Below are 13657 nucleotides of genomic sequence, written 5' to 3'. Positions count from 1 at the left end.
GATGCATGTGCCAGGGTACACCCCTGACTGTACATAGACAAGGAAGAGCTCTGTAACTGGTAATACAACCACACAACCAAAGAAAGCTGAGAATTGACTGGGAAGATCAGAACTCTCTTTTCTTCCCATCTAGGTCTAAAAGCGAAATGTGTTTTAACATAAACTGTATTTGTATGACAATAGAGCCTTCATGCCTCAAATATAATGGCTCAGTTAGGCACTGAATAGTCAGCATCACTGAATACTCTTTGTTAATCCAAGCAAACCAAATATGAAGGACACATAAAAGCCCAAACATACACTCAGATACTGTGGTAGTAGAGGCAATAAAGAAACCTTAATTAAGAGCATTTCAAACCACAGCAGATCAACAACAACCGGAAACATCCTCAAGTGGTTGGACTGCCTGTCCAATGTTATTTTTCACTTAATTATTTTTCCTATCCTGTCATATACTTGATGGTTTTGTTCCTGGCTCTAAAGTGCAGCTGGGGAGGACAGGAAGCCATGCATCGGCAGAAGACAAGTCCACATGAGCATCTGAGGCGGTCGGCATGCCTGCTGGCCTGATAAACAAACTGCAGCAGAAAGTGAACAGAAGGGTAATTCTCACCAGAACATGATCCATCATCACAAGGTACCACTATGAAACTCGTCAAAGTTTTCTTCAGGGACGAGTAAAGTCATTTTAAAACTCAAGTGTGCTTTTTCTTTAAGGTAACTTCACGTCCTGCAAAATACAGCTTCTACTTTGTGTCCAAGCCAAAAAGCCATATTTAAACCAGAACGTTTTAATGTTTGCATGTAATTATAAACAAAATGCTATCACAGTACTGTATATTTTCCTTTAAGCTGTAATCCACAGGTGAGGTACAAGGGTAAAGCAACAATTAGAAAGCAAAACAGACAATTTGCTACAGCAAAGGGTTCAAAACAGCTCTCCGAGTCAGAGCTACCACACAGTCATTCAAGAAACAGGAACTGTGTAGAAATGCCTTCTGGAAAGCCACCTGCCTGGAAGGCTTCTGCACACGGGAGAAAAGCTGATGATTTCCAACAAAATTTAAAAGTCCAACCTCCAATAAGAGTCATGACACCCAAACACCTAAAAGCATATTGCTCTAAGAAAAGCTACCCCAAATAATTATGCTGAAGTACCTTGAGAATATAGGTGAAAAATAATTTAAAAAGATTATGACTGTATTTACTTGGGTGTTATTTCAAAACATACCAGTATAATTTCAGTACAAGAACAAGAGGGATTTTCTGATTCAGTGCTTAGACAAAAGACCACAGTGAAAAGTAACACGTCTTATTCCACACCTCATTACCCTGAAACAAAACAAAAAAAAAAACAAACACACCCACTACTTATCCAAGTGTAATTATATTAATAAGCAGACAACTACAATTTCACAATTAAGATTTCCTTAATTGTGAGCTCCCAACCATGGTAGTATTACTACCAGAATTTCTCTTGTAAGTTTGACTTCAGCAGGCACTTTCCTCAAAAAAAAAAAAAAAAAAGACTGAGAAAGGGAGACAGGAGACTACAGTCTTAATATTTAGATGATGTATTATATTGTTGAAACAGTGGAGAGTCCAACCATCTTATATGTGAAGAGATTACACAAAATTACAACGGTAATAGCCTGCAAACTTGACAATTTTGCAAGTGGTGAGCTTTAAATATTCAAAATGTAGAAGTAGTTTGTATTAAAGCATTATGTCTTCTTTTGAACGCATCAAGACTTAAGCTTTCACTGCGTATTTCTGCCTCCTTGATGTCTTATCCTCAGAGCAGGCACCTGTTAGCCTTCATTCTACAAAGAGAATTTCAAAAATAGTGGGATTTAATTTAAAATACTGATTGGCCTTTTAGAATAGGTCCAATCCAGAATTCACAGTCCCGTGAAGGTTTTAAACACAAAATAATGTCCTAATTACACATGATCAAGTAGGAAAAAAGGGCTCAGTCTTCAGTTTCCTAAGAAAAGTTTACAAACTCTACCAAACAAAACAACACAATTTGGAGAAAAAAAATGAATATAGCCAATGAGCTATAGAGCCAAAGTTGCAGAGCCAAGGCTGCAGAGTAATGCCAGTTCCTGTTAAGGTTAGCTTTACAATGATTCCCAAAACATTAAATACAAATGAGGATATATATTAACAGCAATGATTTATCTTTACATGCATTTCAAACACTTAACATAAACGCCTTGGAATTAGCAGCTGTGTTTACAGAAAAGACCTCCCTAGCAATACACGAATCTCACCAGGCTCGACTCAGACCATGTTACAGGACAGCCCGCTGCCCACACGGCTGAAACAGAGCCACTTCCAAAGCATGCCCACAACCACCATCCATCAGCTCCAGTAAGGAGCATCTGCATCCTGGATCTGCTCCAGAAACCAGCTTCTTCAACAGCCACTGGGCCTTATGCTCGCCTAATTTCAAAAGCCCTCTATCTTGCTACACAAATCCAGTACGGTGAATTGGTAATTGCAGACTAAGTGAACAAGTAGGAAGCAGTACCTATACAAATGAATTAGCTGCAATGGTAAGCCTCATCAACACCTGGAAACTGCTGGGCACAGACTGCAATACGCTCCCTTGTATCTGTAGCAACCAGAAGCACTGGTCCCTGTTTTTCATTTCAGACCAAACAGATGATATACTGACGTTGAAGCATCTATAAATATAGCACAGCCAGCAGACTAGTGATTGTGCAATCTACAGTAAAAGGCAGCTACGCACACATGACTCTTGGCAGCACAAAAAGCAAAAGATATTTTGGATTTTCACAAAGAGATGATACAGTGTTCTTATTCAGCCAGCACTGACCATATACAGATTAGCACTACATTCTGAAACTTTGAAGTCTTAATAAATAGATTATAGATAGCTCCCTTTACTACTGCAGAACCATACCCTCATGTCAGCTGAAGAACCTAGCCCAACCCAGAGTACACTACCTCAAAGCAAAAAATGCAACAACAGCTGATTACTATTACAAATCAAACTGCCCACTACAGGTCAATTTCTACCAACAGCAGCACCCAGTAAAATATAAACTATTTCAGCTTAGTATTTAAAAAACATGTCTTTTCAGCACATGCATTACTAGATGCATCACTGAAGTACCAGGAGAAAAAAAACACCACCCCCATGATATTAGTACCAAACGATCACATAGTGTTGACTTCTGTATTTGGGGTGGGGGGAAAACAACAGCCAAATTTAGAATATTACTGACAACCTCCCTCAGTGAATATCCACACAATGGGACAAATTTGCTTACAAATGAAGTCTTACTATTATGTATAAAAACAGTACTAAGTATAAAAGGAGTAACAAAATTTTCTAATTGAGATCTCATTTCCCATCAAATTTTAGAACAAAGAACACAATCTTCTACCATTTTCCTAAATGCAATTTCATTAAGCCATAAGTTATTAAATTAAATTATTAAATTAAACAGGCAAAAGAACTGTAAATTAACTGTATGCATTTTCTACAGCTCTAATACATTCACTACATGTATTATTTGCATTTTAAGTGACTTGGTTTTTGCAGGAATGAAACACTGAACTGCAAATTACAGCCCATTTTGTTTAAAATTTACAAAAATCATTTCCTCCTTTCTGCCTTCCCTTTCTCCCCCCCCCCCCCCCCCCGGACAATAATGGAAAACCAAATTTTAAGACTGAACAGTTTTGTAACTATCATTATGTAGTTGGATGATAGATTACGATGGGACTTCAAGTTGCAAAAGAAAAAAGCAACACTAAAATTTTGAAATTCTCACTCTGACATCAAAATAAACTGATATTTGACCTTAATTTCTAATTCCGTCAACAGCAGTTTTGTTACATATCCATAATGACTGCACGATACAACCATTGTATTGATGACAAAACATCAAAGCATTAAGCAAGCTACCCAAATTACAAGATAAAGGAAGACATCAAGGAGACAGATGACTATTACAAAGTTTCTTTTGTTTGTTTTAATAATTTTAACCATTAGCATGACAAAAGTGAGTCACATAACCAGTACATATGCATCAGTTGGGTACAGATATACCTAAACCTTAATAATGATCTACTACAATTCAAATACTCAAAGGGGGGGGGGGGGGGGGAAGGGAAATCGGATGTCCTAGCAGGACAGGTAATAATTTGGGTCATCACCAAAGCCTAAATGAACCATTATGCCCAGCACTCTTCATCCATTCTAACTACAGTTTCAAATTCTCTGTAGTCCATAGGGAACCAACTGTTTACATTTGGTTTTCTTTGCAACCATACAAGCTAGAAAGGTTTGTTTAAATTAAAGCTTTGATTTTGTAGCACAGTTTTGTGGCCACAGAAATGCAGGATACATGGGATCGTGCTGAATGGTGATGTTCAAAGAAAGACTCCAGCTTTACTTTTGGATCTCAGGTCATCATGCTGCATTCACAATTTTAAAAGCAGTTCCATTTTTTATTCAAATGAAAAAAAAAAAAGCTCAAATTATTTATATTCTGTCATAGTTGCAAGTATACATCTTAGACAAGAGCCACACTGGCCCTGTTTCTTAAGCTCTATGAACTGTACAGCTCTTCATTCTCATTCTTTCCTACTTGCACAAGACCTGTTCTTTTGAACACTATGGACTTAACAGTATGGAAATGAAGACATTTTTCTCATGAGATCACAGAAAAATATACTTACATCATCATGTTAAATTTTAAGAACTATGCCAACATACTTCCAGTGATCACCACTGAATGAATAAAAAAGAAACATACCTACTACCATGAGTGTGAACTCAAATCCTCTCTTCACAGACTTCCGGTATACTTGATTTGGAAGATTTGCAAACCCCACATATCCTTCAAGGTTCTTCTGTTGCTAAGATGAGATATTTTGAAGAAAAAGTTAAAAGAAAAGCTTCTTATTGTGCTTGTATTTCAAGCTATTTAACAGTTTGCTTCATTTTCAAAGAAGGGTGCTATCTATCCTACCTCTCAAAACCCTAAGCTGCCTACATCAAAGACCATGCAATGTACTGCAGCAACAAACAGGAAACCCTAGCGTTTTTTTTTTTTTGACTGGATTGCTAAGAGACTGGCACAGAAAGTTAGCAAGTTCAACTGCCATGTAATTGCTGTGCAAGCACAATAGTGTAACAGTGCAAACATTAAAATATACTCAACTTTGTACAACACCCATTTGAAACACAGGTAAGTAGTATGAGTGTAGCTCTTCTACAGTTTTGAGAGTTGTGCTGGTACTGCCCCAATATTATCAGGACTAACTTGGCAGTCGCTTCTCCTGCATCACACAGTTGGAAGCCTTTATTAATCTTTTAGTGGTAAATCTGTTTCTGATGTATACTAATGCAGCATGTATCGCAACAAACCCTTCACACAGGCAAAACTTCAGTTGGCTTGCACTCTGAAGGAGTCATTCAAAATATTGCCTACTATGAAAAGAGATGAGAATTTCAGATGTTACCCATTACTCCTTCTCACAACATTAAAAACGTTGAATGTGGTTAAAATGCCTCTCCATCACTCTGCTAGACCTGACTAACCTCCAGAAATCACCCATGTCATGTTACTTTTAAACCATTCTTTTAGTAGAATTCTACCAGTGGGCTTGTTGATCATGCAGGCCTGAGCATCTTCTGAGAAAAGACAATTCAGTTCTTTTACAGAAAAAAACAAAAATACTTTTGACACAATTGCCTACTGAACACAACACAACATACTGTTTTACATGGAGCAAGGGCTTTAAAACCTTAAGCTTTATATCTATCCGAAGTTGACAGGATGTGATTTGATAATACCTCAGTATTATCAAATCAGTTTCAGATTTTACAGCACTTATGCACATCCTTGGAGCTGAAGCACTGTCTACAAATTTGAATTCCCCTTTCCACAATTAACTTCAAGAGGACAGAGGGATTCTACAAACACACACAATGTCATCTGTTCTGCTACAGGCACTATTGCCTCAGAACTTGACTGCATGGGATGGAGTATGGTCGATTTAAATTTGGTATGTGGTTGACTCATGTTTATTTGGATGCTTTTTTCTAAACACTAAAAATCAATAAGTAAACTTGTTAAGAGTAATAACTTCTAGAGTTAAAAATATGTTTATTTTAAATTAAAGCAAACATTCCTTGCAAGGATAGAAAAACTCTCTCTTTTAAAGTCACTGAATGCAAATAAGAATTAGCTTCTTTTCCTAGTGTTGTGAGATTGCAATGAACTGACTTTTTGCTTTAACTGACATAATTGCTTTCTCCATTTGGCAAAGAAACCATTATTTTCTATCAAGATTACGCTACTATAAAGATACATTATACTGGTGCTACCACTGAATTTAAATAAATCCAGAGTCTGAATTTAGCAGAACTGTTTTGAAAGAAAGGATGAAATCCTAGAACAAACAATTCCCAGCTCTAATTTAGTGATAATATAATAATTTTCCTTCAAGTTTAAATAACACAGTATCTTTTAATTCATTAACTCATAGAGAATGAAGAGGAACATTTAATGACAGCCTGCTAAAGCCAGGCATTGTAACTTCGAGTTCAAATACACACAATAGTACAAATGTTAGTACTTCTCCAAATGTGCAAGTGTTTGCCTTCTGTCATCAATAAACTCTTTAAGATGCTTTTTGATTGAATTCAGCCTTAAGTGCAGCACTAGTCTCATCTTAAAGGTTTCAAAAGATTTAAAAAAAAAAAATCAGCCAGAAATGTAAAAATCGAGGGACCGTTTTACTTCTCCAGGCTATTACTACAACTTTTGAGAAATACGTCACATTTTAAAACACTAAATAGGAGCCAATGCTTCACAGACTACCTCACAGACAGGTGGATGCTCTTTAAGGCATTAAAACTTTCCTCAACAGGGCATGTCCTTAATAACTATTAAGGATGTGTAATTACTATTCAGTCTACAAGGTATAAAAGACCTACTCATATTCAGACACTCCTCATACATGTAGTTCTACTTGTCGACCAGTCACCTGCATCTTTTAATTCCTACATGCCTTTTAATGTAAGTCATACTTACAAGAAAGAGCTTATCCCTTGCTTTATATCAAGGTATTATTTCTTTTGCTTTTAAGAATGCCTTTAAAAGTAACTCGTTTTAAAATATTATTTTTTCTTATCTCCTTGCCTTCCTCTTTACATAAGAGTTGCACATTTAGAATAGTTTAACTTCTAGGAACTTTAAGAAAGCCGAGTATGAACTGCTAAGCAAGATCATATAGCAACTTTCAGGTTGTTTGCTCCATTAAGTGGATGTACAACATTTACATCCATAATTTGTTTTATTTTAGACAACAAAATATAAATTCCACTAATCAGAAAGATATATGAAGAAACGTCATACCTAGCGTTAATGCTGTGTTTAACTTCAGCATTTATACTTTACCAATAAGAGAGCCTTTCTAAAAACCAAAGCTGGTTGCCAGACTCAGATTTCTCATACAACAATATCAATTAAAATCAGTGCTTTCAACGTACAGGTTTTGAAAAGGTCCTAGTTGTTCAGGAACCTTCTGTTTCTAAACAGAACAACAACAAAAAAAAACGAAATCAACGTTCTTAAATTCCTCAAACAGCTTTTACAAGAAGTTACTTTTCTGTTGAAGTATTAGCTTCCACTGTATTGATAACTGTGTAGGGTGAGATCTAATGTTTCCAATACCTACAAGAGCTTCTCCTTATCTTTTATTCCTTCTTAGTTTTCAACCAGCTGCTACCTAAGCTCAGTTTCAGTTCACCTACTAAAGCCTTAATGTTTCTTGCATTTGCACAATAGCTGTAACACGTCTTTATCAAAGGAATACTTACAGCTACTTTGTAAACAACACATTTCCATCATTTCCAGTGTTGAAGACATGGATAGAATACATCCAAGAGTAGTCCAGTAAAATGATGAATGTGAACCATCACAGCAAGGAGCCCACATAGGCACAGCAGCAATGCAGGGAGATTAAGAGGGGTGGCGTGAGGAGAGAAAGAAAAAGAAAGAAAAGTTACTTACATTTGATCAACAAAGTTACCCAAAATATTTTTGATCTAGTATACTTAGAATACACTGTTTTACGCAACCACGATTTAGTCTGTTTTATACAGACAGCTTCATTTCGTGATAATGAGCTACACAGCCTGCAAACCATTTGCCAATACAGGTGGTCACTCAGTAGTCCTTACTATTCTAGATGTTCAGCATTTACCATATGCTACCTGAACCTGCAATAGATTCACAGGTATTTGTTTTCTACATAGGTGCTCACCACAATACATAATCTAATTTCACCACACTACTGTACATCCTTTTTATTTTAGAGTGGAAAAGGTAAAAAGATCAAAGCCACCATCATCATGAACACCTCTCAGGTTCTTGTATTTCTTTATCACTTTATACATTCAGTGAGCAGTGCCAATTCACTTCATTTCCCATACTGAGCATTAAAGCACTACTGCAAGTTTGGGCATAACTGTCTTGGTTAAACAGCCAGAAAATAAAGAACAAATCAGTGTGCACAAGTTAAGTGCCTTTTTAATATCATCTGACCCTGTAGATGACAAAAGACCCAAGCTAGCTCTCCAACACGACACTTTAATACTTTAACGATAAAACCATATTCACAAAGACCCTTTAAATTTCTGGGGGTTGGTTTGTTTGCTTTTCCACCAAGTACCTTCTGGTGCTGGAGCATTTCAAGATACTGTTACAAGAAATAAATAAATAAATCTCACTGCCAAGTTCTAAGACAGCAGTCAGTAATGCTACTGAACCCTAACACCCAATTTTTAATCAATTCCATACTCCCAGAGGCTCAGAGCCTATTTCTAGACAATTTACACTGTCATGAATACTAGCTGAAGCAGCATTGAGGTTCCCTTCTCCTTTACTACCCAGTGGGATGTATGCCTTCTGCTTTCCCAGCCCCCCTCACAGCGTACCAGTGTGCAGAGCCACAAGAACTCTGCCTATTTAGCTCTTTGCTGCTGCACTCTTCCAAGGAGGCAAAAAAACAAAGCCCTGCCCATCAGTCCCAGTGTCCCTCTCTGCCTGCTGAAACCAAGAGGCAGCACAGGACACTCCTTGCAGCTCTGGAAGGACAGATGCACATGCAGCAGAAATGGAGCTAGCTGTACAGGCTGGGAGACCAACCAACACTGCAGACACTGCAGCAGTATAAACACCCAAAAGTTTTGATACCAAGCACCAAGTTACTAACATTTATCATGTTGCACATCACCACTTTAAACTTTGAAACAAGGCAGTGCTGTGAAAAAACAGTGACATTCCAGTTTGCCAAGCACACAGTGCTACCTGTGTTGGAAAACAGCCTTAATAACCGAGCACGCTTCTCTGAGAAGCAGCTGTTTCTGCCTCTGATCACCTCCAGTGCTCTTCTGCAACACTTCCAGATCTGCAAGCTTCTGGAGAGGTCAGGTGGGAACTATGCATGGTATCCAAGAGGCAAGAAGTCACAGATCTACACAGCCACATCACATGGGATCTCCTGTTCTCTGTTCCTTTCTTATTTTCTCCCAACACCCGGTTTGGTTTTCTGACTACTGCTGAGTGCTGAGCTGAGGCTTCCAGGGAACCACAGCACAGGCCCAAGACCTTTTTCCCAGACTGTAGCAGATGGTCACAGCTCCCTTCTGAGCGCACAGCACAAAAGCTGTCTGTGTATGGATCACTTTACATTCACCTACACTGCGTTTTATCTATCAACTTTAATCAAGTCTTGTAATATCTTCCTGTAAGCCCTCATTGTCATTCATCATCTCTGCTCTCACTTAGCACAAATGAAAGCAAGTCATACAAGCAATTTAACGTTGGCCTTAGCTGACTTACGATGCATCCACTTTGTATGCTCAATGTTACTTTAACAGAGGCTTGCCCCAAGCAAAATGCCAGAGCCCACATAAACAAGCAGCAGAGCTGGTGCTTTTAGATCCATCATTTGACCTGGCGGACTAATAGCCAACAGCAAGCTGCTGTAACTATGCAAATGATGAGAAGAAAGAAAGGCGGCACTTTCCTAGGAGGCAATCAGGAAATCCTCATTACCTTGCCTTCCATTAAGTCTATCATCTGTGTTGTCGCCCAGTCACTGTAATTTACATCTCTCCTTTATTCTGAGCTGACCATGTCCAGGAACAGAAGAACTCCAAGTCATTCTGCAGGTAATGCCATCTGGGCCAAAAGATGACTGCCATCATGCCCACTGCCTGACCAAACAGCACACCTTATTCCCTTATCAAGGAGAACTGCAAGTCCAAGGTGAGCTAAAGCCATTTTTTGCCTCTGTGCAAGCCAAGAGCTCAGCTCAAAGCCTACATGAGTAAGTGCAGCTGCTGCGCACTGCCAGTCTGTTACAGGATATTATGATAAATGTGAAGGATTTACGACCCAGCCAAACCAGCAGCAAATATGAATGAAGACAGCTGGAGAGAAAAAAGGATAAAATAGAAAAAACAGTTCAACACTGGAGGAATCTCTGATCCAGCCAAAGCTTTTGTTATACCGGGGCTTTGGAGCTTCTCGAAGTTATTCTAAAAGCAAGAAATGTGATACATTTTCCCCCTGTTCTCCTTCTAGGATTTATCATCATTTTTAAAAGTCTCCAGAAGCATCCCAGAAAACCCAAGAATGAATTGTTGAACTTTGACTACACTATAAGCAACATAAAATAGTCTTAGAAAGGGCACAATTACTTACTAAATTAGACATGCGATAGCAATGGCACTTACCAGTGCAAACAGAAGGTAATCATTTTTAACTTATTCCATGCATTTGGAACAGTGAATACATTCCCAACATAATATTTTTTTCTAAAATTCACATTTGCTACGCAGCCAGTCTGTTCCTGTACAGTATCTAGGCACGAGGCAAGTTTCTCTTATACGCAGTTTACTTAGAAAATTCTTTTCTTCTGGCAGGTCCAGCATCTTCATCTGCTCTAACACTGCTTTCAATAAAGCTAAAACCATCTTTTTAGAACTTTTAACTAATTTCTGCATATATTCTAGCCACAACATGTCTATTCAGTTCCTTACCATCACATTATAAATAGGGTCAGTTTAGGTGAATTTCTAGTTTTATACAGAAAGACTACTCTATAAAGCACTATTTCCTTAAGTATACCTGATATAACTTTTATTATTATTATTATTATTACAATTTTGCCCATTGCAACAGTGCTAGTTGTTTAAAGTCCCGCAGGTTTAGATTTCTAGGAACTGGGGTGGACAGACTAGGAGATACCCTATCAACATCTTCGGGGCCTTAAAAGCTTCCCACAGCTTGACAAAGTCTGAATATTTTCCAATTTTCAATATGGAGACAATGCATAAAGCATACAGCTAATACACATACCCATCTTGCCCTGCCTCGTCCCAAAGGCAGAGAGCAACTGCATGTTTTGCAAGTGACAGTTTTTGTTCTTAGAATAGGAGCTTTAGGTAGCAGTATCTAGTACAGTAATGCTGCTACTACACCCCTAGCACTTGTTGTTACAATAGATAATACCCTAATCTTGCTTTTACAAACAATAAGATATACACTATCCACATTTACAACAAATACTGAGTTTAAGTATGGAGAAAACAATCTGAAAAAGGAAACTCATCAGCTACAGCTGTAGAGTTAAACTTGTGCTGAACATCTACAAAAATGTTTTTCCTTTCACTGTTGAAAGTATAAACATCTGCAGAGTCAATAACATGTGCCATAATCTGCACAGCACAAGTCTAGCACTGATGAAAGGGAAACTGGCACTTCTATTCCCTCTAGCACACATCAACTGCAGACAGCAGAAAGCTACTAAAAACCTTTTGTAGAAGGAAAGCTTGGCTTGTGAGTGCAAGCCTGGGGTCTTGCCTATGTTAGACAAAATTAAAACTCGTCAAAAAGGATCCAGAAGATAAAATTCTTTCACTGTGCAACCACTACCAATAAACCACTATCTCGTTCAGCCTTCAGGAGCAAACTGATCAAGTCAGTAATCAGTAACTTCGACTGCTGATGCAGTGACTGCAGTTCCAAGGCAGATTGTTCCTCTAAGTCTCACTGGGCGTAGCCACTGAGTCAGTATCAGTAAAGAGTCAGCTGGCTTCAGACTCGCTCTCTCTCCCCGTGCCAGACACTCAGATCCGGTTTATTAGCAGATAGTGCTGAAGCGCATGAGATTTATAAGAGCAAAAGGATTCTGCACTGCAAGAGATCAGAAAGAGCTGGCAGTACAGTATCTGCTGGGCTACGGGCAGTGCACCCACATGGAAAGTGGTAAACTCCAAAGGAAAACAAAAGGAATATAACCAACACACTAGTAAACCTTAGTTCATCTATTATAAAAAATGAAATAGCTGCTCTTCATAGCCAGCGTGCAGCATACAAGGGCACGCCTGAGCAAACGGAGCAGGCTGCAGTAGCTGCAGGGACCACAGACAGTGCTGTCATTCTTCCAGCAAACAAGTGCGAGAAAGCAGACAACTGCAGGAAAACGAAGCCAGCCAACTATTCCGAAACAACAAAACTAATGATGGATAGGACGGAAAACAAACAAGCCAAAATGTTGTCAACCTACAAAAAGCAGGCCTCTAGAAGCGCAGCGTGCTGAAGGAAGTCCTGCCCAAGATGACCCCACAAGACACCCAGGCCAGCCACACGCAGCAACAGTTCTGTGTCATCCTCTACTGGAATTAGCTAGGCAACTAATTCATGGAAGGAAAAGGAAGCTTTCTTCTGCATTTTAAATACAAGAGTAAAATTGCATCTTGTGTGTTTAAAAAGCTTCTTGTTCTCTTTGTTCATTTTCCCACTTTACCCTTTCTTTAAAAGAAGAAAAAGGCCTGAAGTCTGGTTGTAGAAACTGACACACAGAACACCACCAGGTAGCAACTTGCATCTAACTGCAGCGACCCATTTGAAATCAAATTTGATGGCAAGCGACTGATTATCTTCTGCTCCATAAAGCAGGAGTGAAGAAGAGGCACAGAAGACAGGGATGCCTACAGAAAGGGGTCGCCACGAGGCAGCCAGGGGTGCCAGTGTCAGAACAGCAGAAGCCTGAGCTCCGACCAAATGTGACATGGTGTTATCCATCACTTCTAACTTTTCTTCCTAACTCCTCCGCCTCCTCAGTTTTACTAACGTTGAATGTTTATGCTGATCCAAACACTAAGGCAAAGCTTGAAGCTGAAAGATGCAAAGGAAACATGGAAAGAGCTAGAATATGAAGGAGCTTTGTTTCAAAATATTTCAAAATAGAGAAATCTGTATATGATTCTGCTATATAAAACCTCTGAGAAAAAAAAAAAAATCTGTATTTGGCTTCATATTTCACATGTCCTTTGTCTACTTGGTTTGTGTAAGTTTCCCAAAGAGATGTAAATAAACTTGAAAAGAATTAAGAAAATGGTGGGAACTTTCTGGCAGTTTTACCACACACACTCTACTTTCACCTCCTGTGAAATCCATTAAAGTACAGGTTTGAGAAGAGCCACCTTTCAGGAACCAGAAATTCTCCACAACATTAGCAAGTGCCTCAACTTGGGGACCATTTCAAGTCTTACTCACTGCTGGAAACCTAGTAGAAAGGGCGACAAAGCATC

General features: G+C 38.6%; 1 protein-coding gene across 3 annotated transcripts in view; it reads right to left on the bottom strand.

The window, feature by feature from the left end:
* Positions 1 to 13657, bottom strand: part of SEPTIN7 (septin 7) — a 75811-nt gene that overhangs the window by 52944 nt on the left and 9210 nt on the right. For all 3 annotated transcript variants that reach the window (XM_082753914.1, XM_082753913.1, XM_082753915.1), the window contains one exon: positions 4797 to 4899. In XM_082753914.1, coding sequence (XP_082610040.1) covers positions 4797 to 4806 — 10 coding nt within the window. In that variant the 5' untranslated portion in view covers positions 4807 to 4899. Of the gene's footprint in view, positions 1 to 4796; positions 4900 to 13657 lie in introns of those variants that run through there.

This window comes from Aythya marila, assembly GCF_965140915.1.
Source record: "Aythya marila genome assembly, chromosome: 2".
In the NCBI taxonomy this organism is placed as follows: domain Eukaryota; kingdom Metazoa; phylum Chordata; class Aves; order Anseriformes; family Anatidae; genus Aythya; species Aythya marila.
Note: the sequence above shows the minus strand (reverse complement) of the source record. Positions and strands in the feature narration are given on the sequence as shown.